This window comes from Rhinopithecus bieti, unplaced genomic scaffold, assembly GCF_001698545.2.
Source record: "Rhinopithecus bieti isolate Rb0 unplaced genomic scaffold, ASM169854v2 scaffold_23868, whole genome shotgun sequence".
In the NCBI taxonomy this organism is placed as follows: domain Eukaryota; kingdom Metazoa; phylum Chordata; class Mammalia; order Primates; family Cercopithecidae; genus Rhinopithecus; species Rhinopithecus bieti.
Genome location: NW_016811202.1, coordinates 1,914,446 through 1,941,797, shown reverse-complemented (window position 1 = coordinate 1,941,797; position 27,352 = coordinate 1,914,446). Strand labels below are relative to the sequence as shown.

The 27,352-nt window shown below is 39.7% G+C and overlaps 1 protein-coding gene across 6 annotated transcripts in view; it reads left to right on the top strand.

The window, feature by feature from the left end:
* The window catches only part of NARS2 (asparaginyl-tRNA synthetase 2, mitochondrial), a 139,907-nt gene that overhangs the window by 20,563 nt on the left and 91,992 nt on the right, over window positions 1-27,352 (top strand). Inside the window, exon 6 of one of the 6 annotated variants that reach the window (XM_017893594.1) lies at window positions 21,983-22,035. The exons of the other annotated variants lie outside the window; for them this stretch is intronic. Within the exon in view, the coding sequence (XP_017749083.1) occupies window positions 21,983-22,035 (53 nt within the window). The remainder of the gene's footprint in view (window positions 1-21,982; window positions 22,036-27,352) is intronic. 6 annotated transcript variants of the gene reach the window in all.

Genomic DNA, 27,352 nt, shown 5'->3' with positions numbered 1-27,352 from the left:
CTTTAAGATGTCAGGATTCTTGTTTATATATTTGGTTGATTCTATCAAATGACAAAATTTGTATGTAACTACTTTCTCTGGTTCAGTGCTTTCTGACTCTTTTTTTTTCTTTTTCTTTTTTTTTTTCTTTTGAGATGGAGTCTCGCTCTGTCGCCCAGGCTGGAGTGCAGTGGCGTGATCTCGACTAACTGCAAGCTCCGCCCCCTGGGTTCACGCCATTCTCCTGCCTCAGCTTCCCGTGTAGCTGGGACTACAGGCGCCCACCACCACCACGCCTGGCTAATTTTTTTTTTGTATTTTTAGTAGAGATGGGATTTCACCGTGTTAGCCAGGATGGTCTCAATCTCCTGACCTCCTGATCCTCCCGTCTCAGCCTCCCAAAGTGCTGGGATTACAGGTGTGAGCCACCGCGCCCGGCCCTTTCTGACTCTTAATAATGGTGGTGCTTCTTTGTATTATTGAACAAAGTGTTCTCTGGGAGAAGTTGTCCTGATATGTTGAAGTCATTCAGAATGGTAATCAAATGCTGTCTTCATTATACGTGACTGGAAAAAATCTTGATGTTGATCAGCATTCTGCAAAAAGCAGAATAAAAATGCCCTGTTGAACATTTAGAGTGGGGGTATTAGCATTTGTATATATGAGTTCAAAGAAGGAAGCAGATGACAAAATAACCATATGTAAACTCTGGAAAACATTCTCTTCTAGGTGTTTATTTTCTCTTGGCACTTTAATTTTCTGCATATTGAAGCCAAGAATTACTCACTGTAAATACTTTTCTAAATCCCTTAGTCTAAACCACTGAATATTCAATAAATGACTGGGGAAAAAAAGGTATAATTTAAAGGAGTCTTTATGAATAAAAAGGAATTAATGAAGAGACCAAGATACATAGATATATATATATGTATCTTGGCCTCTAAATAACCTAAGACAAGTTACCAGATAAGTGTGAATAAATAGGAAGAGGAAAAAAATACATTTCTGAAGCTAAACAAATGAGAAGTGTACTATGTTCATATTATTTCAGAGCCAGGGAAAGGAATTTGTGGGATTAAATTTGCCTGTGCAGAGTACCAGAAAGAGAAATTCTTGAATTCATTGATCCTAGGCTCCTACAGTCAGGATCTAGCTCAGGTTTCAGCTGATCTGTGCTATCTGGCTTTTATGCTGTGTTGACCTACTGTCTTTGTTGCTCTCAGAAGTTCAACTACAAAGACTTGTCTTCTGTCCCTGCCAATCCTCTATCCTTTGAAAGCAGAGCTCCTTCTTATCCCACCTCGCATACTTCACTTCCAAGATTCATTGTGTTGATTTCCTCCTGGCTGCCTGTAGAAGCATAGGAATTTGAATTTTGGTACCCCTTTTAGGAGGAGGTGGGCTTTCATATTTAAATTCTTGCTTCTTGTAATGGTGCACATTTTTTCTCTGACAGAAGTGAAGTGTCATTAAGTACTGTGTTTACAGATAAGAGGGCAGCTTTAAGAGGTCACCTTGAAAAAACACAGTAAGAACATGCACTTCTAATATTCTGTTGAGAAGTGAATGCATGCCCTGTCATTTTACTTTTCCTTTCCCTCATCTCCATTTCCTGCTTTAAGACTTTAATATTTGTTAAGATTTGAGGACTACTGAATACATCGTAAGAAGTTTCCTTCAAGGCATTTGTTATTAACGGACATTTGGTGCCATCTGTGTTCAAGATGCTATGCTATAAAGATGTAGTTGAGGTTCTATCCTGTCAAGCCAGTGAGTTGGCAGCAGTTGATGAGGGAAGGAGCATACTTTTCATTTACTCTTGATGTTACTTATCCTACAAAATTCCTTGTTTGTACACTTTTTCCCTTTTGTCCTAAGGCCCTGGCTGAGTTCCCAAAATTAGGTTTGGTCTTTGTAATTTGGAACAATAAGTTTGTCTTTGAGGAGATAAAAAGAGATTAAGGCAAGAATTATAGGTTGTGGCTGTCAAAGACAAAATTACTACAAATTTAGTTTAAAGATCTTAATTGACTTTCATTTGCCATTCAAGAATCAGGCAGCACTTCATTCTATAAAACAGAAGAGGCTAGTTTTATAGACAGAAAAAGGCTGAGGAAAGCAGAAACAAAAAACAAAAAACTATTGGTCTTTACAAAGTTATTTTTCTTGTGAAGGTTAAAGCAAAGGGGACTTCCTTATGCTGGCTAAAACTGTTCTCTTTGGTGATGTGGCTGTTATTCCTCTTCTGACTTCTCAGAAGGTGATATAAAGATCTTAGTTTTTGGCTTGGTAGCGATGCACAACTGTATACAGTTCCATGGTTTTCAGTATGACTAGAAGTTGATGGGAAATAAGGTGGAATTGCTTTATGTAGACATTTGAGGATATAGTGTTACCAGTTATAAGTGGTATGGAATCTAGAGGAAAATGAGGTAGGTCACTGAGGATTGACTTGGTCAGAAAAACCTTCAGAATGAATATGTGACCTGACTGTACCTTAGGGAGAATATTCCAGGTAAGAACAACAATGTAAGAAGAATCAGAGAATTAAAATGAGGTATAGACAATATACATTCTTCTTGTCTTCACATGGCACATACTCTAAAACCAACCACATAATTGGACATAAAACATTCTTCAACAAATGTAAAACAACTGAAAGCGTACCAGACACACTCTCAGACCACAGCATAATATAGAAGTCAACACAATGAAAATCATTCAAAATCATATAATTACAGGGAAACTAAACAACATGTTCCTGAATAACTTTTGGGTAAATAATGAATTTAAGACAGACATCATAAAGTTTTTTTGAAAATAATGAGAACAAAGATAGAACATACCAGAATCTGTAGGACACAAGTAAGGCAGTGTTCAGAGGGAAAATCATAGCACTAAATGCCCACATCAAAAAGTTAGAAAGATTTCAAATTAACAACCTAACTTCACAATGGAAAGAATTAGAGAAGAACAAATCAGCCCCAAAGCTAGCAGAAGATGAGAAATAACAAAAATCAGAGCTGAACTGAAGGAAGCTGAGACACAAAAAAACATTCAAAATATCAGCACGTCCAGGAGTTGGTTTTTTGAAAAAATTGGTAAGATAGGCCACTAGCTAGACTAATTAAGAAGAAAAGAGAGAAGATCAAATAAACACAATTAGAAATGACAAAGGGAATGTTACTACTGACCCCACAGACATAAACAACCATCAGAAACTACTACGAACACCTCTAAATTGCTGGAAACATACACCCTCTGAAGACTGAGCCAGGAAAACATTGATTCTCTGAACAGACTAATAACAAACTCCAAAACTGAATAAGTAATAAATAGCCTACCAACCAAAGCAGCCCAGGACCTGATGGATTCATAGCGGAATTCTACCAGATGTACAATGAAGAGTTGGTACCATTCTAATAGTAACTGTTCCAAAAAATTGTGGAGGGGGGACTTATCCTCAACTCATTCTGTGAGGCCAGCATCATCTTGATACCAAAACCTGGGAGAGACACAACAAAAAAAGAAAATATCAGGCCAGTAACCTTGATGAACATTGATGCAGAAATCCTCAACAAAATACTTGCAAACTGAATCCAGCAGCACATCAGAAATTTAATCCACTATGAAGTAGGCTTCACTACTGGGATGCAAGTTTGCTTCAGCATACAAAATCAATCAGTGTGATTCATCATATAAACATGATTGTCTCAATAGATGGAGAAAAGACTTTTGATATAATTCAGCATTCTTTCATGTTAAAAACTCTCGATAAACTAGATATTAAAGGAACATACCTGAACATAATAAGAGCCGTCTATGACAAACCCACAGCCAACATTATACCGAATGGGCAAAAGCTGGAAGCATTCCTCTTGAAAACCAGCAGAAGACAAGGATGCCCTCACTACTTCTCTTCAACATAGTATTGAAGTCCTAGCCACAGCATTCAGGCAAGAAAAATAAAGCGCATCTAAATAGGAAGAGAGAAAGTCAAACCATCTCTCTTTGCAGACGACAGGATTCTATATCTAGAGAAAACCACAGCCTTGGCCCAAAAGCTCCTTCAACTAGTAAATAACTTAAGCAAAGTTGCAGGATACAAAATCAGTATACAAAAATCACTAGCATTCCTATATACAAACAACAACCAAACTGAGAGCCAAAGCAGAAAGTCAGTCCCTTTCACAGTTGACACACACACCTCTAGGAATACACTTTACCAGGGAGGTGAAAGAGCTCTACATGAGAATTATAAAACACTGCTCAAAGAAATCAGAGAAGATACAAACAAATGGAAAAATATCCCATGCTCATGAATAGGAAGAATCAATATCATTAAAAAGGTTGTACTACCCAAAGCAAATTACAGATTGAATGCTGTTCATAGCAAACTACCAACAACATTCCTCACAGAACTAGAAAAAATTATTTTAACATTTATATGGAACCAAAAAAGAGCCCGGATAGCCAAGGCAATCCTAAGCAAAAGGAACAAAGCTGGAAGAATCATGTTACCCAACTATACTACAAGGCTATACTCCCAAAACAGCGTGGTACTGGTACAAAAACAGGCACATAGACCAATGGAACAAAATAAAGAGCCCAGAAATAAGGCCACACATCTATGACAGACAGTCTGATCTTCCACAAAGCTGACAAAAACAAGCAATGAGGAAAAGACTCCCTATTTAATAAATGGTGCTGGGACAACTGACTAGCCATATGCAGATGATTGAAGCTGGACCTCTTCCTTACATCATGTACAAAAGTCAAGTCAAGATGGATTAAAGAGACTTAAATGTAAAACCCAAAACTATAAAAACCCTGGAAGACAACCTAGATAATACCATTCTGGCAGAGATTTCATGACAGACATCAAAAGCAATTGCAACAAAAACAAAACTTGACAAATTGGATCTAATTAAACTTCAGAGCTTCTGCACTGCAAAAGAATCTGTCAACAGAATAAACACACAACCTACAGAATGGAAGAAAATATTTGCAAACTATGCATGTGACAAAGGTCTCATATCCAGGATCTATAAGGAACTTATTTAGAAGAGAAAAACAGCCCCATTAAAAAGTAGGCAAATGGCTAGGCATGGTGGCACATGCCTGTAATCCCAGCACTTTGGGAGGCTGAGGTGGGTGGATCACTTGAGGTCAGGAGTTCGAGACCAGCCTGACCAACATGATGAAACCCTGTCTCTACTAAAACTACAAAAATTAGCCGGGCGTGGTGGCACATGCCTGTAATCGCAGCTACTCAGGAGGCTGAGGCAGAAGAATCGCTTGAACCCAGGGGGCGCAGGTTGCAGTGAGCTGAGATCATGCCACTGCACTCCATCCTGGGCAACAGAGCGAGACTTTGTCTCAAAAAAGAAAAAAAAGGGAGGTGTGCAAAGGACATGAACAGACACTTCTTAAAAGAAGACATACATGAGGCCAACAAGCATATGAAAAAAAGCTCAGTATCACTGATCATTAGAGAAATGCAAATCAAAACCACAATGAGATACCATCTCACACCAGTCAATGGCGATAATTAAAAAACAACAACAAAAAAATAACAGTGCTGGCCAGGTTACAGAGAAAAGGGAACCCTTATATGCTATTGGAGGGAGTTCAACCGTTGTGGAAAGCAGTATGGTGATTTTTCAAAGAGCTAAAAGCAGAAATACCATTTGACCCAGCAATCCCATTACTGGGTATATATGCAGAGGAATATAAAGCATTTTATCAGTGTGAAGCCTAAAAATTGTGAACCCCAAAGTTGACAGGTCTCAGTCAATTTAGGAAGTTGATTTTGCCGAAGTTGAGGATGCATGCCTGTGACACAGCCTCAGGAGGTCCTGACAACATGTGCCCAAGGTGGTCCGAGCGCAGCTTGGTTTTATACATTTTACGGAGACATGAGACATCAATCAGTATATGTAAGATGAACATTGGTTTGATCCAGAAAGGTGGGACAACTCAAAGTGGGGTGGGGGCTTCCACGTCATAGGTAGATAAGAGACTAGTGGTTGTGTTCTTTTTGAGTTTCTGATTAGCCTCACCAAAGGAGGCAATCAAATATGCATTTATCTCAGTGAGCAGAGGGATGACTTTGAATAGAATGAGAGGCAGTTTGCCCAAGCAGTTCCCGGCTTGACTTTTCCCTTTAGCTTAGTGATTTTGGGGCCCCAAGATGTATTTTCCTTTCACACCATAAAGACACATGCACGCGAATGTTCATTGCCTCACTGTTCACAATAGCAAAGATACTGAGTCAATCTAAGTGCCCATCAATGACAGACTTTATAAAGAAAATGTGGTACACATACACCATAGAATATTATGCAGCCATGAAAAGGAATGAGATCATGTCTTGGGGGAACATGGATGGAACTGGAGGCCATCATCCTTAGCAAACTAATGCAGGAACAGAAAACCAAATACTGCATGTTCTCACTTATAAGTGGGAGCTAAATGATAAGAACTTATGAACACAAAGAAAGAAACAGCAGACACTGGTGTCTACCTGAGGTGGGAGGATGGGAGGAGGGAGAGGCTCAGAAAAGATAACTATTGGGTCCTGAGCTTAATACCTGGGTGGTGAAATAATGTGTACAACAAACCCCCATGACACATGTGTATGTAACAGACCTTCACATGTATCCCCAAACCTAAAATAAAAAATAAAATAAAATGAAGTGTAGGGGTTTTTATTAGACTCTGGGTGGAGAAATGGATGAGAAGGTTCATATTGGTGAATCATAGGAAATAAAGTTAGATAGCATTAGGAATGAGATGGAGCAGGGTTGTTTTTGGTGTTTTGTTTTGTTTTGTTTTGTTTCGTTTTGTTTTGACACAAAGTCTCTTATTTCCCAGGCTGGAGTGCAGTGGCATAATCTCGGCTCACTGCAGCCTCCACCTCCCGGGTAAAGCAATTCTCCTGCCTCAGCCTCTCGAATAGCTGGGATTTCAGGTGCCTGCCACCATGCCCAGCTAATTTTTGTATTTTTAGTAGAGACGGGATTTCACCATTGTGGCCAGGCTGGTCTCAAACTCCTGACCTCAGGTGATCCACCTGCCTCGGCCTCCCAAAGTGCTGGGATTACAGGCATGAGCCACCCCACCCGGCCTGGAGCAGAGTTTTTTAAAAACTTTTATTGGAACATATCTCACATACCATAAAATATGAAAGTGTAGTCATGTGCCACATAGCAACATTGCAATGACAGATCACAACATATACCATGGTGATACCGTAAGATTATAATACTGTATTTTTACTGTACCATTTCCATATTTAGATATGTTTACATACACACATGCTTACCATTGTATTACAGTTGCCAAAGTATTCAGTAGTATCAGTAACATGTTATACAGGTTTGTAGCCTGGGGGTAGTAGGATATACCGGGTCTGTGCGTAAATAGACTCTGTGATGTTTGCACAACAGTGAAATTACCTAGTGATGCATTTCTCAGAACGTGTCCCCCTCAAGCAATACACAACTGTGTATAGTTCCTTGATTTTCTGTATGTTCACAGGGTTGTACAGCCAATCACCACGATCTAATTTGAGGACATTTTCATCACCCCAAAAATAAACTGTACCCAGTAGCAGCCCCTTGCCATTCCTACCCTTAGCTCTAGGTAACCACAAATCTGCTTTCTGTGGATTTGCCTCTTCTGAAACTTTTCATATAAATGGAATTGTACGATGTACGGTCTTTTGTGTTTGGCTTCTTTCACTTAGTATAAAGTTTTTGAGGTTCATCCCTGTTGTAGTATGTATCAGTACTTCATTCCTTTTTATATCCAGCTGGTCCATTTTCTGGATGTATCATGTTTTGTTTATTGATTTATCACTTAATGGACATTTGTATTGTTTCTGCATAACCATTAACCTGTTTCATTATGAATAATGCTGCTATGAACATTTTTGAAAAGTTTTTGTGTGGATGAATTTATGATTTAGTTTCTCTTGGGTAAAATTTCTGGGTCATGATGTAACCCTTAAGTTCAACGTTTTAAAAAACTGCCAAGCTGTTTTTCGAAGTGGCCGCAGCGTTTTGAGTCTTCTGCTTTCCCTGCATCCTAGCCAATCAGTTTCTTTGATTATAAATAATACTAACGAATGTAAAGTGGTATATTATTGTGTCTTTGATTTGCATTTCCCTAATGACTATCAAAAGACAAAATTACAACAAATTTTTTAAAATTTAAATTTCTTCATTTAACAATTCTAGAATGGGCTAACGCTTCATTCTGTAAAATAGAATGCATTCCTGTGAGCTGACCAGAGGAGCTTGGTTTTATAGACAGAAAATGACTGAAGGAAATATAAACAAAGAACAAGAAGTAGATTGGTCACTTTAACTTTCCTTGTAAGGCACAGGGTGGGAACAGGGAAACAGAACAATAGGAAAATAACTCATTGGTTAACATCAGGTCACTTCAGGTGACATTTTGTTGTAAGGATTAAAGGTGGAGGGAACTTTGTTATCGTGCTGATTGAAAGTGGCCTGCTTGAGAAATTCAGCCATCTCCCTCTCCTGATTTCTAGGAATGCCAGATAATAACTCAGTTTCAGTTTGATGGTATGGAACTTTAGTGTGAGTGACTCCATTACTGCACTATGCCTAATGCAGTAGCTTAGCCTAAAACAGTGGCTTATTTAACATGACTAAGGATGTTGAACATCTTTTATGTACGTATTGACCATTTATTTCTCTTCTTTGGAAAAATGTCTATTTAAGTCTTTCGCCCATTTTTTAATTGGGTTGTCTTTTTGTTGTTGAGACTGTAGGAGTTATTTTATATATTCTAGATACAAGTCTTTCTCCTCTCCTCCCTCCCACCCCCTACCAATGTGAAGCCTCTAATGCTGCCACTTAGGGGGAATAGCCTCGAGTATGCCCACAATAAGGATGGCGCTGGTTTTGGTAGAGCTTTCTTTGGCTGTCTTTTCCCCTGACCACACCCGCCTCTTAAGCTCCATTACTCGCAGATTGATTGTACTATTGTTTTCAGCGTCCTGGGGCATAAATAGCTTTACAAACTGATCCAATCAAATTTATACTCCTTTGTGAACATAGTTTTCAAGGGCAGTGTTTGAGATTTGTTCTGACCCCAAAAGGGCTCTTCCCAGGTGTTTCTGTTTCTTTCCAGCATACGAGGAAATCTACAGTTTAGCCTTTATTGCCAATGAATCTTTCAGTCTGCCTTTCATCACAACCACCATTCTGGAGAGCACCCTTCAGTTTGGACTTTTACATACTTTGTTGCAATGAAGTCAGTTCCTTTGGGTAATGATTTGGAGCTCCGTTTTATGGCCTGCTTCTCTGCCCAGTCAATGTTGGAGCCAGGCTCCAGTGCTGGCGGAAGGGACAATGGATCATTCTTACTACAGACATCCTGATTTAGGAGCTGAGTGTTCAGTGGAGCAAGAGGCAGCAGCCCAGGTTTCTTGGCTTGTCTCTCCTGGCATGGAACCCACACACCAGGATCTGGGGCAAAAGCAGTCAGGACCCTAGTGTACTCAGCGGCACCATGCCCAAGGTGGAGCCTCCATCCCCCATTAGGGCTGGAGCTGAAGAAGGGAGGCTCTGCCTCTTAGCCACACTTGCCCAGAACTTAGCCTCAGCTGCAGGTGGCTGAGAGAAGGGGCAGAAATGCCTGCATGCTGCGCCTCTTGCTAGAGCCCTGTGATCTTGGCTATAATTGGAGGCGTAGAGTTTGTGTCATACCAAGCTGCAAGGGGAAAGGAGGAAGAGGGCTCTGTTTCAGACACTATAAACTCTCCTTGTCCTCACTGAGCTTTAGTAGATTTTTTTGAATAGGTGTTTCTTCATTTGCTGTATACCCTTGAAACCATTTCTAGAGTCTTTAAATGGTTGGATTAAAAAAAAATTTTTTTTTAAATAACTTTTACCCATTTCACTGAGGAATGGGTCTGAGGAGCTCCCTACACTGTCATGTCAGAAGGGAGGAGGAAAAACAGATTAGTCACCTCTTGGCTACTTTTTACCACCACGATCCTCAATTTCCTCACTGGTAAAATGTGAACAACACTATTCTTAAAGGTTGTAAGGATTAAGTGAAATGACATATATGAAAACTTCATATTGCTAATCCAAAATAGGTAAAACAGTATGCAAAAGCAGGCTGATGTAAGCACTAGCATTTCTCTTTTCTAAACTGTTGTGCATTCTAGAAATAACACAAAGTTACTAGACCTCAGGAATTCTGATACTTATAAATTTTTATGACTAAGTTATAGCACACATCATTTTGGTTGTGCTGGATGGTTTCACTTTTTGATTACTCTTCCCTATTTTCTTTTAAACTTCTTTAGATGATATGTGGGCTAACCTAGGTCAAACCTCTTCTCAAAACAACTTTTTTCTAGCTAACATTAATAAACTTCCCTTGTTCCAACTCCTGTTAAACTTGTATTCAGTTGCTATAGCCTGGTTTTATTTTTTGTTTTTGAGTCACAGTTTTGCTGTCACCCAGGCTGGAGTGCATGCATTTGCACTGTCATCGCTCACTGCAGCCTCAAACTCCTGGGCTCAAGCAGTCCTCACACCTCAACCTCCTGTGTAGCTGGGACTGCAGGCACACACCACCACTCCTGGCTAATTTAATTTTTAGTAGAGACAAAGTCATTATGTTGCCTAGGCTGGTCTCAAACTCTTGGACTCAGGCGATCCTCCCATCTCAGCCTCCCAAAATGCTGGAATTACAGGCGTGAACCACCGTGCCTGGCCTACTATAGCTTGTTTTAACATTCAGTTGTTCATCAGTGGTTTCTTACTTACCAGTTTTGGTTCCCTGTGTAAATTGTAAGTTCCTTTCAGGGAAGACCTGTGTCCTCCACACTACCTGGAACACTTAAATATTTATTATTTTCTAAGGGCTATTTTAGCTTTGTAGAAGTTTAAGCCTTAAGACTAGTCTGGTCATATGTTCATAAATAACACATGATGTTCATGTTTATTAGCTACCACACCCGGCTAATTTTTGTATTTTTAGTAGAATCGGGGTTTCGCCATTTTGACTGATCTCAAACTCCTGACGTTAGGTGATCTGCCCGCCTCAGCCTCCCAAAATGCTGGGATTACAGGCCTGAACCACCATACCTGGCTTATATCTATCTGCTTTGTTCATTTATCAGTACCTCTTACTGCTTCTGCCTCATTCTTTTAAAAGTACATGCTGTTTCAGTGTATCAATACATGTATTTTAATGTATTTAACCTATTATTTTACTGATGGAGAATTCATTGGCTTTTTTTTTTTCCTGTTACATGCTAGTATGCACAAGTTAGTATTGAGCCCTCTGTTGAGAATTTGGAATTAAAACTTGTTTTTAAATTAAAATGAGCTGGTTCTCAAGAAATGTACAGTTTCTGAGTTCTTTTTTTTTTCTTTTAGCTCAAGAGATCCTCCCACTTTAGCCTCCCAGGTAGCTGGCAGCTAGTACTATGGGTGTGCACCACCACACCTGGCTAATTTTTAAATTTTTTGTGGAGACAGAGTCTTGCTATGTTGTCTAGTCTGTTCTCTTATTCCTGGGCTCAAGCAGTCCTCCCACCACAGCCTCCCAAAGTACTGAGAATGACAGGCATGAGCCACCATACCCAGCCAAGAAATGTATAGTGTTTATCCAGAAGATGAAGCTAACACGTGAAATTGTAGACAGAATAATTAAATGTTTAATTGGCTTTTACCTTTTTTAAGGGTAATTATACAGAATATACAAAATTGTTACGTCAAGTAGTGCTTCATTTTTTATAAGTGCTCTAGGAGAGATTTCTGACAAGGAGAAACTAGGTACGGGAGTGCTCAGAGATGTCCATAGGACAAAGCAATGTGTATGATCCTTGTTTATATTTCCATCTTTGATTTTTGTCCCAACTTTGTCATTTTCTACTTCCAGAATTATCCAGATTCATACCAGCTACCTTTCAGAAAGGTAAATTGGTAAGTTTGAGGCAGAGTGACCTATAGTGAGAAGCAAGGAGATAGTGAATTATTGATGTATATCACTTACCTAATGCAATAATTTATTCCTTTTATCAGTTAATATCAATTGACTACATGGTGTGTGCTGGAGGAAAAGTGGTGAACACGGAAGTCTTTTTCCTTGTCAAATGTATATCCTTGTAGAAGAGGAGACAATAAATATAAAAGTAAAATAGAGAATATGTTAAGTATTGTGGTAACTGTCCAAAGATAGCTTCCTAGTGCACTATGCTTCCCAGTACCGACATCTTTCTGTTGTCCTCACCCACAGTTAAAGAGTGGACTGGTTCTATGTAATCTGTAGCACATGGTGGAAATTAAATTTCCTTGCCTTTGGTTTTTTGGAATGGTTCTGGGGGAAGCCAGCATCTGTATGAGAGGTACTGTGCATTCTCTATCAGTAAATCATCAATGAGTTCTCCATCAGTAAAAGAATAGGTTGAATACATTAAAATACTGTGAGACCTCAAACTATTTGTGTGGGAAGGCTGCATGATAAGACAGAGATGCCTGGCTATGCTTCAGCTGTTTCAGCCATCCCAGCTAAGGCACTGGACTTGTGATTAAAGAGGTTATCTTGTATATCTAGCTGAGTCTAGCCTTCAGGTGACTTCGGTGCCAGCAGCCATTTGACTGAAACCACATGAGAGACTCCATACAAGAGCCACTCAGCTGAGGCTGGGCAATCCATAGAATTGTGAAAGATAGCAGTAGATTATCATTTTAAGCTGCTAAATTTTAGGATGATTTGTTATTCACCAATAGATAATCAGAACAGATGGTGATTTGTATTGCAAAGAAAAGTAAATTGGGAAAAGGGTTAGGGAGAGAGAGATTCTAGTTTAAATTGGATGGTCAAGGAAAGCTTTACTGAGAAGATGTTCGAAAAGCATGACAAGACCAGGTGCAGTGGCTCACACCTGTAATCCCAGCACTTTAGGAGGCCAAGGCAGGCATATATATCACTTGAGGCCAGGAGATCAAGACCAGTCTGGCCAACATGACAGAACCCCATCTCTACTAAAAATACAAAAATTAGCTGGCCACGGTGGCATGCACAACTGTAATCCCAGCTGTTTGGGAGGCCGAGGCACAAGAATTGCTTAAACCCAGGAGGCGGAGGTTGCAGTGAGCTGAGATCACACCACTGCACTACGGTCTGGGTGACAGAGCAAAACTCTGTCTCAAAAAAAAAAAAAAAAAAACAAAAGGAGAAAGCATGACGGACATATGAGAGTAAGTAATATTGATACCTGGGAAAGAACATTTCAGTCAGAAGGAACAGCAAGTACAGAGATTCTGTGGCTGGAGCAACCTAAGGTTTTCAATAAATAATCATGAAGGCAGATATGGATGGAGCATAGGAAGAAAGGAAGATTAGTGGGAACTGAGGTTAAGCGTAGAGGTTGGGAGTAAGTGCAAATTATATATGTTAGTTATATGTTAGTGATGTTCATTTTTATGAGGTATAACACTTTTGTAAAAAAATTGTAATAACTCCTTTCCCAAATATAAATAATATATATAATGAAATATAGATAATATAAACTTTTTATACACTTAATTTGAAAAATAGAGTGCTTCCAACTTAATATAAAAAAGAAAAGTAATATAATCAGTGTATTTTATTATGTAAATACTGTGTCTAGAAGAATGTAACTAGCCTTTATATAGAGATATAAAGAACTGCTGACTTTGACCACTATAAATTAGGACTTAAACGGGTGTGTTATATTGGTGACTCACATATCACGAACAGTTTGCTATTCGTGGTGAGAATACTGGAGTGCAGTGGCATGATCTCAGCTCACTGAGATCCTTCGCCTCCCGGGTTCAAGCGATGCTCCTGCCTCAGCCTTCTGAGTAGCTGGGATTATAGGCGCCCGCCACCACACTCAGCTAATTTTTTGTATTTTAGTAGAGACGGAGTTTCGCTATATTGGCCAGGCTGGTCTCGAACTCCTGACATCAGGTGATCTGCCTGCCTCAGCCTCCCAAGTGAGCTACTGCGCTGAGCCGGTAACTCATTCTTGGTAAGAGCTCCGCATCAAAGTATTAGCTTTCCCTTGATTTACATGGAAGATGCATTCTGGAAAATTCAGAGCATATTAAAATAATATAATTTACCTAATTCACTAACATGAATGTTCCATGGCATATTTGAAACTTGGGGTAGTACCCACTAAATTTCAGTAGCTCTCCCCAGTTGTGACAACCAGAAACACTCCCTCTAGGAACCTCAGTAAAGGACTTTTAGGGCATTATAAAAGCTGTGAGTCTTTGGACAAAAAGTTCTAAGCAAAGGAGTAACAAATCACTTATGTTTTAATGAGATCATTCTGGCTGCTATATGGAGAGTAAATCAGGGAGATGTACAGAAGAAGAGAAACCAGTTAAAAGTCTAATGCTGTATTTTAGGTGGACAGATACTGATTTACACAGGAATTGAAGTTTTGCATCCTGAAATGTGATTGGATTCTGGATACACACACACACACACACACACACACAATTTTTTTTGAGACAGTCTCACTGTGTCGCCAGACTGGAGTGCCGTGGCGCCATCTTGGCTCTGCCTCCCGGATTCAAGCGATTCTCCTGCCTCAACCTCCTGAGTAGCTGGGACTACAGGTGCTTGGCACCACACCCAGCTAATTTTTGTATTTTTAGTAGAGGCGGGGTTACACTGTGTCGGCCAGGATGGTCTCAATCTCTTGACGTCATGATCTGCCCGCCTCAGCCTCCCAAAGTGCTAGGATTACAGGCATGAGCCTCTCTGCCTGGCTGGATTCTGGATATATTTAGAAAGTAGTTTATGCATCTTGGATCTTGGTACCAGGGTACATTTTTTTTTGTTTTTATTATATCTATTCCTGCTGTGTATTTTCCCAGAAGTAGTTATGTTGAATAGTTCACGTCTGCTAGACTTTTGAACTTTCAATATAGAGAGAATTTGTTTTTCTACAAATGGTTATTTCCATTGCTAATTAAAAGTAGAAAAGTAGAGTTTCCTCTTTTAAAAAACATGAACTTTCATGTTGCTGGTCTGGACATTAGAACTCAATTAAGTAATCATAAGTGAAAAGAAAATGTCAGCTTCATAAACACTGGAAAGCTTTTTGAGTTTATACTCTTTAGGGCCAATACCATGTAATTATTTGGGGAATTGGTTTTGTTGGAAATTTGACATTTATTTTATGTATGCCATCTTTGAAGGAAGCATTTCATGGCATTGTTGACTTTAAGAGACACTTTGATCTCAAAAAATGATGTGACTCCCTTTTGGATAATCTTTGGATAGCATCAAAATCATGCCTTTTATATGAGTATGCCTTATAATGGCTTATTCTTTTTTTTTTTTTGGACAGGTAGTTTTGCTCTGTTGCCCAGGCTAGAGTGCAGTGGCACCATCTCGGCCCACTGCAACCTCTGCCTCCTGGGTTCAAGCAGTTCTCATGCTTCAGCCTCCCAAATAGCTGGGATTACAGGCACCCACCACCACATCTGGCTAACTTACTCTTGATTCCGCAGCCAGAGGTAAAGGACAACCAAGCCCTTCTGTTCCCCTTATCAATAACTTACTTCCTCCTTGCAGCAACTGCAAGAAAGTATATTTGAGGTGAGGGGATTGTTTTGACACGAGGTCTCACTGTGTCGCCCTGTTTGGAGTGCAGTGATGAGCCAGCGACCATGGCTCTCTGCAGCCTTGATATCCTGAGCTCAAGTGATCCACCCACTCCAGCCTCTAGAGTTATGGGCACCACCACACCCAGCTAATTTTTAAAGTACAGTCAGGGTCTCACTATGTTGCTCAAGCTGGTCTTGAACTCCTGGTCTCAAGCAATCCTTCTGCCTCCGCCTCGCCAAAGTGCTGGGATTTATAAGTATTTATTGAATACCTGCTGTGTTGCGTGGTAGTCAAGTCCTTTGTGTGGATACGTGGTTTGGAAACTTAACTCCGGAGCATAGATATCCCTTCTCACAGAAGGGGCTGGAAAATGGGATGAGGGGATAGTTAACGGACTAGGACCATATCTTGTCATATTCATCTTTAAAGCCCCAATCTGACAATGAATAAGCCAAAATTAATGTTTTTCAAGCAGTAGTGAAAAAAAGTTTGGTACATTTTTCACTGACCCCTTCACATTTAGGAATAAGTTTGCTGTTTTGCAATTTTACATTTGTGTTCCTCTCCTGTAAAAGAAAAATAAGGCAGCATTGTGTATTCACTTTCTGTTTTGCCTCAACCTTACCCTCTAATACTAGACTCCACGTGTCTTTTCTTGATTCTTTCTCAGACAGCTCGGCAGGAAAGCAGACTGTTTACAAACAGTCTTGAGTTAATAACTTCCTTTCCTGCTGATCAAATAGTTGCTAAAATGAAACCTTTCTCAGGGCTGAGTGGGTGTTCTAGTTAGTGGGTGTTCTGGAATGTAAATGAACCCTTATTTTAAGAAAGATTATTTTTATACTAGCAGTTCTCTGTACACCAAGATACACATTTGTAGCAAGTGGAAAGTATGGAAACATAAACTGGACTTAACTGGAAATTTTTAGATTAGTGAAAGACCTACATATATGGCTTGTTAATAGGAAAATCCCAAAACTAACAAAACTGGCAAAATAGAATGCAGTTTATTGAGCCTGTTGCCCTTGGCTTTAGTTTTTACGTATGAGATGCAGTCTAATGGCATGCAGAACAATTTCTGCAGCAATGATAGCAGCTGCATTTGAGATACAGCTTGATAGGGATCATAAAACTACCAACCCACAAATCTTTGGAGACTGTATGACAGATTTAGTTCCTATGATTGATTGGTTGGTTGGTTGGTTGATTGATTTTAGAGGCAGTGTCTTACTCTGTCACCTAGGCTGGCGTGCTGTGGTGTGATCATGACTCATTGACCTCAAACTCCTGGACTCAACTGATCCTCCTGCCTCAGCCTCCCAAATAGCTGGGATTACAGGCACCCTCCACCACACCTGGCTTGTTTTATTTTATATGATCAGCATTTCATACCTGGGAGAGACTAGTATTAAAAGCTTTATTTAATCCAAAGCTTTATTTCAACACTACAGGATAAAAAATGGAAGAGCTGGGCACAGTGGTATGTGCCTGTAGTCCCATTGGAAGACAGAGGTGAGAGGATCACTTGAGCCCAGGAGTTCCAGACCAGCCTGGGCAACATAGCAAGACCTTATCTCCAAGAAAAAAAAGCAAAAACAAAAATGGCTACATGATTTATTGGAAAGGTGATTGTACTAGAAGCTGAGAAACCTGGATTCTACAACTGATCTTACCAAAAAGCAGTTGTATATAACATTTATCCTAACATTTGACTTTTGACATTTTTAAGCTTTAGCATCTTTTACAAGAGGGAAGTTGAATTAAAGTTGTTTTTTTTTTTTTTCTTGAGATGGAGTTTCACTCTTGTCACCCAGGCTGGAGTACAATAGCACAATTTCAGCTCACAACAACCTCTGCCTCCCAGGGTCAAGCGATTCTCATGACTCAGCCTCCCAAGTAGCTGGGAATACAGGCACACAGCACGACGCCTGGCTAATTTTTGTGTTTTTAGTAGATAGAGATGGCGTTTCACCATGTTGACCAGGCTGGTCTCGAACTCCTGACCTCAGGTGATCTGCCTACCTTGGCCTCCCAAAGTGCTGAGATTACAGGCGTGAAAAAATTAAAGTTTTACCTAACTTGGATTTTTGTATTTACTATCTGTATCATGAAAGGCATAGCTTCCCTCTAATCTCTTAGTTGGGATCAAGAAAGAAAATAAGATATTCAGTGGTTATGTGGAGCTTACAGATGGTAAGTACTCTCCCTTTCCTTCATGATCTTCAAAGGAAATTGCCGATTGAGGTAAATAGGACAGTAGCATGCCATTATGATTTTAAACCTTTTAGATTTCTGTACCATGCTTCATCTTTATGTATTCTCTTCCCAACTTTTTGTCTCTGGAATTATGAGTAAATAGAACTGGGTAAAAGGTGGGGGAAGGGTACAAAGTAGAAAATAGAAAAAGTAAAAGGAGATAAAAATAGATTGGATGCTTCAGTGATTGTGGAGGTCAGATAAGTTTTCCATTGTTGATTATATTCCTTTCCACTGTTCAGCTTACTGCTGTTTACTCTCACTCCTTGCTATATATTTTACGTGGAGACAGAGTCAGACTTGTGTGGGTTTTTCTATTTAATTCTCCTGAGATTGTGAAACTGCTCAGCTAAATTTGTTCTGCTGTGAGAACAAATAACTGGAGGGCAATTCAAAATATTTGCTTAATATTTTCTTGGAAATCCTCAAAGAAACAGGGAGGATTTTAGATCCCTGTGATAAGAAATTCACTGGGATACACACATTTAAAAAATTTTTTTTGGGCCGGGCGCGGTGGCTCAGCCTGTAAGCCCCAAGCACCTGGAGGCCGAGGCCGGGCGGATCATACGGGTCAGGAGATCGAGACCAATCCCCTGGCTAACACGGTGAAACCCCGTCTCTACATAAAATTACAAAAAACTAGCCCCGCCGAGGCTGGGCGGGCCGCCTGTAGTCCAGCTACCGGGAGGCTGAGGCAGGAAGCAATTGCGTAAAGCGCCGGGAGCCAGAGCTTGCAGTGAGCGAGATTCGGCCACTGCAACTCCAGCCGGGTACAGAACTGAGACCCCGTTTCAAAAAAAAAAAAAAAAAATTTTGGTAACTCTTGGTTTCCCCTTTCTTGGCTCTGCTATTTACTGTCTTCCAATGGCAGAATAACCTAGCAATAATTTTTTGTTTTGCATAGTAGAGAAAGGCTAGATTAAGTTTTATTGCGCTAATGTAAGTTTTATATGATCAGGGAAAGGTTAGTCTATCATGGACTGTTAGGATGGGAGGGACTAATCATCCTTTATATTGATTTTCAAACATTTTTGTTCAAAAGTGTTTTCCAAACAATATCTTATATCAAGACCCAATATAGAAGATAGATAAAATTAATGACTTTGTTTTATCAGATAGCTCAAATCCACGTGGTTTTGTTGATACACTATATGAATGCCTTAACAGAGCATTGGGAACTTGGGAGATTGCAGGAAAAGGCTTAGTTATGCAGGAGTTTGTATATATTGCAGGACATGTTTGACTCCTACCCACTAAATGCTTCTACAAATTCCTGAAGTATTTTCTAGGGAACACTCTAATCATCAATGAGAAGCACTAATCTGTAATATCTCCCCTGGTGATTTTATTCAGTTCCAAGGTTTTATGTACCATACCATCTACATACTGACTGCCAAACCGTTTATCTGCAGTCCCAAACTGTTTATCTCCAGGTTCTGTTTCTGAGCTCCAGATTTGTAGAAGCATCTGCCTATGTGACATTTCCCCTTTGATGTCTAATATGCATTCATAGTATGTATTAAATAAAACTCTTTTTTTTCCCTCCAGAGCCTCTTCCTCTTCTTTTTTATCTCAGTGAAAGTTACCATCTACTCATTTGTTTAGGTAAAAAAATCTAGATGTCAGACTTAATTCATGCCTCCCCTGCCTGTCTCCCCCAATCTCACATCTAATTTATCAGTCCTTTGTTGGCTCATCTTTAACATAAATCCTCAACCTCTCCATTTCTCTGTTTCCAATGTTACCAGTTTAATTCAAGCTACTCTTCTTGTCTTCTGAATGTTGCCCTGCTTCTACTTTTATCCTTTTGTTATCTGTTCTCCACTGAGACACTAGAAGAATTTTTAAACTCATCATGCCACAACCCCATGCTTACATTTCAGTGGCTGCTCTGTGATCTTAGAATAAAATTCAGACTCCTTATCATGACCTATAAAGGACCCATAATCTGCTTTCTGCCTACCTCTCTTAACCTCGTCTTTTAACAGTCTTACTCTTGAGTCCCTCAAGCTACAGTCACCTGCCTTCTACTCCCCTAAGGTATGACACCCCCTTCCCACATACTGATCTCTCTATTGTCTGTTCCTTGTGACTGGAGTATGTTTCCCAGTTTATAGTATAGCAAATACATTCTTATCTTTCAGGTCTCCACTTCCTTGTTACTGCTTAAGAGGCCTCCCCATCCCCTAGTACCCAACTCGCTTATCCCAGCTTGTAATTATCTTGATTATTTTATTAGTTTGCATGTTCATTTTCTTTTTTCTCCATTAGAATGTAAGTTCTTTGAGAGCTTATCTTCTCTTATTTATTGGTCTCTCTTGTCTAGCACTGTGCTTAGATGAATGAATGAGGTGTATATACAGATTATTATGGAAACGCAGAGAAGGGTCATTTTTACTAGTCTAGGCATGGAGTGGGGGCTATTAGCAGTAAGAAGGCCTCATGGATAAATGATTTTTGAGGTGAATATATTGTGCCATGGTCCTAAACTGCTGTGAGGTGAATGACATAGGCAATGTAACATCAAGGGACCGGGTAGCCAAGACTGCTGCTAAGTGACTATAAGATTGGTCGCATATAGAGCGTGGATACCCTAGACAAAGGAATGATTCATGTCCAGGGCAGAATGGGGTGGGACAGCCTGAGATTTCATCATGCTACTCAACCCAGCGCAGTTTAAAACAAGAATTCTTTATTTCTGGAATTTTCCATTTAATATTTCCAGACTGTAGTTGACTATAGGCGACTGTAGCCATGAAAAGTAAAACTGTGGACAAGGTGAGAGTGCTATGCCTACTTAAGGAATGTTTTGAATAATGTGATAATTAAGTCAGACAAACATGTATGTATGTTTGCATGTATGTATGTATGTACGTACATATTAGGGACAAGATCTTGCTCTGTTGCCAAGGCTGCAATGCAGTGGTGCGGTCACAGCTTGCTGCTGTCTTGAACTTCTGTGCTCAAGCAATCCTTCCTCAGCCTCCTCTGTAGCTGGGACTGCAGGCATATGCCACCACGCACAGCTAATTTTTTTTTTTTTTTTTTTTTTTGAGGCGGAGTCTTGCCCTGTTGCCGGAACTGGAGTGCAGTGGCCGGATCTCAGCTCACTGCAAGCTCCGCCTCCCGGGTTTACGCCATTCTCCTGCCTCAGCCTCCCAAGTAGCTGGGACTACAGGCGCCCGCCACCTCGCCCGGCTAGTTTTGTATTTTAGTAGAGACAGGGTTTCACCGTGTTAGCCAGGATGGTCTCGATTTTCTGACCTTGTGATCCGCCCGCCTCGGCCTCCCAAAGTGCTGGGATTACAGGCTTGAGCCACCATGCCTGGCCAGCTAATTTTTAGATTGTATTGTTAGACATGGAGCTCTCACTATGTTGCCCAGGGCTGGTCTCAAACTACTGGACTTGAGCAATTCTCCCATCTTGGCCTCCCGAAGTGCTGGGATTGGAGTTGTGAGCCACCATACCTGGCCCCTCAAATTATTGGTTTTATCGTCTAATTCTGAAACTTCTAGACACATTTTCAAACTGTTAAATCCTGTTTCTGAGTCTCATCTTAGCAATAAAGAAGCTAAAGATCAAGTTGTACCCTACATGAATATAAGCCACCTCCTCAGCTTCTGGTACTACCTGTACTCTGTCTGAAGAGTATCTCCCTCTTGGTCACATTTGCTGAGATTGATAGAAATGAATCCAGGCACTCATTCATTCATTTGTATCCACATGCACATTTTTTTGTATCATGACTTAACACACACACACACTCTCTCTGCATCTTTCTCCGTATATGGCCATGTGTCGCTTAACAATGGAGATACCTTCTGAGAAATTCATCCTTAGGTGATTTCATCATTGTGCAACCATCATAAAGTGTACTTACACAAACCTAGATAGTATAGCCTATACACCTAGGCTGTATGGTATAGTCTGTTGTTCCTAAGGTACAAACCTATTCAGCATGTAGCTATACTGAATACTGTCGGCAACTGTAATAAAATGGCAAGTATTTGTATATCTAAACATTTGTAACATAGAAATGGTATGATAAAAATACAGTATAAAATATTTTTTTCTTTTAATGGTACACCTGTATAGGGCACTTACGATGAATGGACATTGCAAGACACGAAGCTGCTCTGGATGAGTCAGTAAGTGAGTGATGAGTGAATGGGAAGGCCTAGGACAATATAAACTTTGCAAACCTGTGTACTTACGCTACACTAAATTTATTTTTTAAAATGTCCTCAATAACAAATTATTAATACTAGATTATCTTAGCATACTCTTTTTTACTTTATAAACTTAATTTTTAAAAATATTTTGACTCTTTCGTAGTAACACAACGCGTTATATGAGTACAAAAATATTTGTTTTCATTATTCTATAAGCTTTTTTCTATTAGAGATTTCTTTTTTACTGTTTGTACATTTTTGTTAAAACTAAGACACAAAAATACATTAGCCTGGGCCTGTACGGGGGCAGCATCATTAATATCACTGTCTTCTACCTCTGTATCTTGTCCTACTGGAAGGTCTTCAGGGGCAGCAACACACATGGAGCTGTCATCTCCTATGATGACAATGCCTTCTTCTAGAATACCTCCTGAAAGACTTGCCTGAGCCTGTTTTACAGTTAACTTCTTTTTTTAATAAGTAGAAGGAGTACACTCTAATGATAAAAAGTATAGTATAATAAATATGTAAATCAGTAACAGTTGTTTATTATCATATGACTGGAAGTGCAGTAGGTTTGTTTACACCAGCATCACCACAGATATGTGAGTAATGGCGTGCTCTGTGACATCACTAGGAAATAGGAATTTTTCAGCTCTATTATAATCTTATGGGATGCATCATATCTACAGTCCGTTGTTGAACAAAATGTCAGTATGTAGTATATGACTGTATTTTATCTGTATTATTCAGTATATAGAGTACTGTGGCTGCTCTGTGAATATAGTTGTTGTATGTATTTCTTTAAGGGAAAATGAGTTCTAAGATGCAAAATGACCAACTTAAAAATGAACCTGCCAGGCTCTGTGGCTCACGCCTGTAATCCCAGCACTTTGGGAGGCAGAGGCAGGCAGATCACCTGAGGTTGATAGTTTGAGACCAGCTTGACCAACATGGAGAAACCCCATCTCTACTAAAATTACAAAATTAGCCAGGCGTGGTGGTGCATTCCTGTAATCCCAGCTACTTGGGAGGCTGAGGCAGGAGAATCACTTGAACCCGGTGGGGCGTAGGTTGCGGTGAGCTGAGATCGTGCCATTGCACTCCAGCCTTGGCAATAAGAGTGAAACTCCGTCACACACACACAGAACTTTCTGGATCTTTGAATATTATATTTCTCCAGTATCTTAAAAGAAAACAAGATAATTAAAGGAAAAATTAAAATCTTTGTTGCATTATTAAAACACCATAATGACAAAATAAATACATGTGAGACAATGAGATAAAGTATTTTGCTGGTTTATGTTCAGAAATATTTTTTATAATGAATAAGAATTCTGGTTTTGAGATTTTTATCTCAATATGCAGTACTTTAAGAAATGCTTTTTATATTCTTTTACATTGTACCATTTCTCAAGGATTTGAAAGAAGTATATTGAAGACGGGATCAAAGTAGATGAATTTATGTACCAGTATTTCAAGAATCGGAAGTGACCACTTAGGTGTTGGAAACAATAGAAATTACCACAGCACTACTATGCAGAGATTCCTTGGCGGGGGAAAACACCCATGTATTCACGTCACACTCTCTGCCACAATGTACAAAAAAATTCTGCATTTATCTCTGGTTGATACAGTTATATGGCTACTCAGTTGACCTGGTTCTACTTATTAGAAAGTTCAGCTCGGCCGGGCGCGGTGGCTCAAGCCTGTAATCCCAGCACTTTGGGAGGCCGAGACGGGCGGATCACGAGGTCAGGAGATCGAGACCATCCTGGCTAACACGGTGAAACCCCGTCTCTACTAAAAAAATACAAAATCTAGCCGGGCGAGGTGGCGGGCGCCTGTAGTCCCAGCTACTCCGGAGGCTGAGGCAGGAAAATGGCGTAAACCCAGGAGGCGGAGCTTGCAGTGAGCTGAGATCCGGCCACTGCACTCCAGCCCCGGCGACAGAGCGAGACTCCGTCTCAAAAAAAAAAGTTCAGCTTTGCCTCACTGATTTGATGTAATACTTTTATATGCGAAAGTCTGTGTTTAGACTTTCAGTTACATCCCACAGGTTTACTTGTGTGCCACTAATACACTATATTAGTTTAGAGGCTTTATACTATGTTTTAACATTTGGTTATTCAGACATTTCTTTTATTGCTGTATTTCTTGGGATTAACATGAATAGGGATTTTTTTTTTCCATGCTCTTTTCATTGAGAGATTTGTGTCCTAGCTCAGATTTAGGTATCTCTCATATTTCCAGGTCTTATTTCAATTCATTTTTCAATTGAACAAATATTTACAGAGTAACTGCTATTCCCAGGTAATAGGCTAAATGCAGGATCCAATAATAAGACAGTGTCCCTGAGGAGCCCCAATATTTCTTAAGTTGATGGGTTAGCACTGTGAAACAAAAGGTATTTAGTATGAATCTTTGATCTTAAGAGGTTTGAGAATTTGTGAATATACCTGGAGGAGGTTACACTGACAGAGTTCTAATTTATTCACTCATTATCAGTCGGTCTGTCAACAGCCTAAAGGACTTACAGAACTTTCCTCATGTTTCTTACTTTTTTAGGTGTACCAACATTCCAAGAAATTCTGGCTCATAGATTCCTAAAAAAAAAGTAACTGCTACTCAGTGTAATGGCTGAAGGTAGGAGTGTATGAACCATGTGATCCATAGAAAATGATGCACAAAGCACACTATAAAAGCCAGTCAGTACCACTACACACCTGTTAAGAGTGGCCAAAATCCACAACACTGACAACACCAAATGCTGACCAGGATGTGGAGCAGCAGGAACTGTTATTTATTGCTGGTGAGATTTAACAGCCACTTTGCAGTACAGTTTGGCAGTTTCTTGCAAAACTAGATATACTCTAACCGTAAGAACCAGCAGTTCTGCTCCTTGGTATTTATCCAAAGGAGTGTAAAACTTACATCCACACAAAAACGTGCACATGGATGTTTATAAAGCAGCTTTATTCATAATTGCCAAAACTTGGAAGCAACCAAGATGCCTTTTAGTAGGTAAATGGAGAAATAAACTGTATCTGTTACATCCAGACAACAAAATATTATTCAACACTGAAAAGAAATGAGCTATCAAGCTATGAAAAGACCTGGAGAAATTTTAAATGCATATTACTAAGTCAAAGAGACCAATCTGAAAAGGCTACATATTGTACGATTTAAACTATGTGACATTCTGGGAAAGATAAAACTGTGAAGAAGGTAAAAAGATCAGTGGTTGCCAGGGGTTGGGGGAAAGGGAGGGATGACTAGGTGGAGCACATATTTTTAGGGCAGTGAAACTATTCTGTATGATACTGTAGTGGTGGATACATGTCAGTATGTATTTGTCCAAATCCTATGGGACTGTTACATGTCACGAGTGATATGCTCTGACACTCCTGGGAGACCTTAGTTACCTAAGGTGCCTTTCAGCCAGGAGGTACAGTTCCCCTTGTCTTTGGGACTTATCTTGTGCTCATAAAGTCTTTTATAAACTTTGGTCACTCAAAAGGAAATTTTAAACGTGCCAAATTGAATTAAGCTTTATATCTGGCCAGTTTAAGAAAATTTGCCTAAGCTGTAGACATTCACTTCCTCTTTTCAAAGAGCAACTGCTTTCTCCATGATAAAATTTCAAATGAGAGAAAAGGTCACAAACTCTAGTCAGTAAGACAAGCAAAACCTTAATCTCAGAGAAAAGTGAAAAAATCACAAATATACACAAATAATAGAATAAGAGAATAACAAACGAAACTCCTACCTTAAAGTAGGGCTTCAATTCCAGTCTCATCAGTTGTTGAATCAGGTTGCATAAAGTCTGAATCTCAGTCAAGCCAGGGAGATTGAACCCTGTGAGTGGTCTGACCAAGGACTTCTGCAGTCTTCAGCGAGGTCAGTTGGATGCAAAAGATTCATGCTGGTGCCAGGGCTCCAGCTGTTGGCAAAACAGCAGGGGTCAATGGAGGCCTAATTTGGGTCCCATCTGGTTCGCCAAAGTGTCACCCTGAAATAATCAAGAGGCTCAGAATCCAATTTTAAAAGAGTTTATTCAAGTGCAAAATTTGAGAATGGCCACCCAGAAAAAACAAGACTCCAAAGTAATTGGGTCAGTGCTCCCAAGTGGAGAAGAAGCTAAAGCTTCACTTATATAAGTAAAAACAAAGAAGTTTAGGAGTATTACCACATTTTTAATACAATGCTGATTTATGAGTTACAGCAGTTTGGTTGGTTACAGCTTATTCTTTTTCAGGAAAGATATATTTAAAATTGCATCTCTATCAATTTGGTAGTCATGGGGCCTTTTGCCATCTGAGCTGGGTACATGAAAAAGGAAGGACGTTAATCTATAACAAGGAATTAGTAACTAAGAGGTAAAGGGCACCATTTAATCTTTCACAACATTTTACAGGGCAAAAAAAGTAAGAAAGAGGGTTAATCTATAATAGGAAGAAACAAAAGTTGCAGTGGCTTGCCCATATTACATAGGTCTTACAGTCAGTCACATTTTATTCAAGGCTCAGAGTAATTTGAAGTTTCAACAGCTTTCATTTATTTTCACATTAGCCATTTGAGTCTTCATTTCAATATGTCTTCTTTCTCATTAGGGAAGCAGATTATTTTCTCTTTTTTGTTTTCTTGGCAGGAGGTCCTTATATATTCTGTCCATTAATCACTTGGCAATTTTAGATGTTGCAGATATTTTATTCATAATCTGTCATTTATCTGTTAACTTTGCCTATATCTTCCTTTATAAATAGAAGTTCTTAATGTTAACATATATAAATTCATCAGTTTTTCGTTTTATCGTTGGCAATTTGGAGCTCTTGTTAAAGAAATCCTTCCCCACTGATAAATTCACAAAGTTGCGTGTTTATTTCATATATTGTATTGTTTCTTTATCACTGCCATAAGTACTTAAGGTTACAAATTTAAGATTACAATCCTAAATCTTAAATTTACAATCCTAGGTTGGTAGTTTTTGAACCTACTAAGATTCAATAATTACTTTCAAGAATCGAGGTGAAGCCGGGCGCGGTGGCTCAAGCCTGTAATCCCAGCACTTTGGGAGGCCGAGACGGGCGGATCACAAGGTCAGGAGATCGAGACCATCCTGGCTAACACGGTGAAACCCTGTCTCTACTAAAAAATACAAAAAACTAGCCGGGCGAGGTGGCAGGCGCCTGTAGTCCCAGCTACTCGAGAGGCTGAGGCAGGAGATTGGCCTAAACCCAGGAGGCGGAGCTTGCAGTGAGCTGAGATCCGGCCACTGCACTCCAGCCTGGGC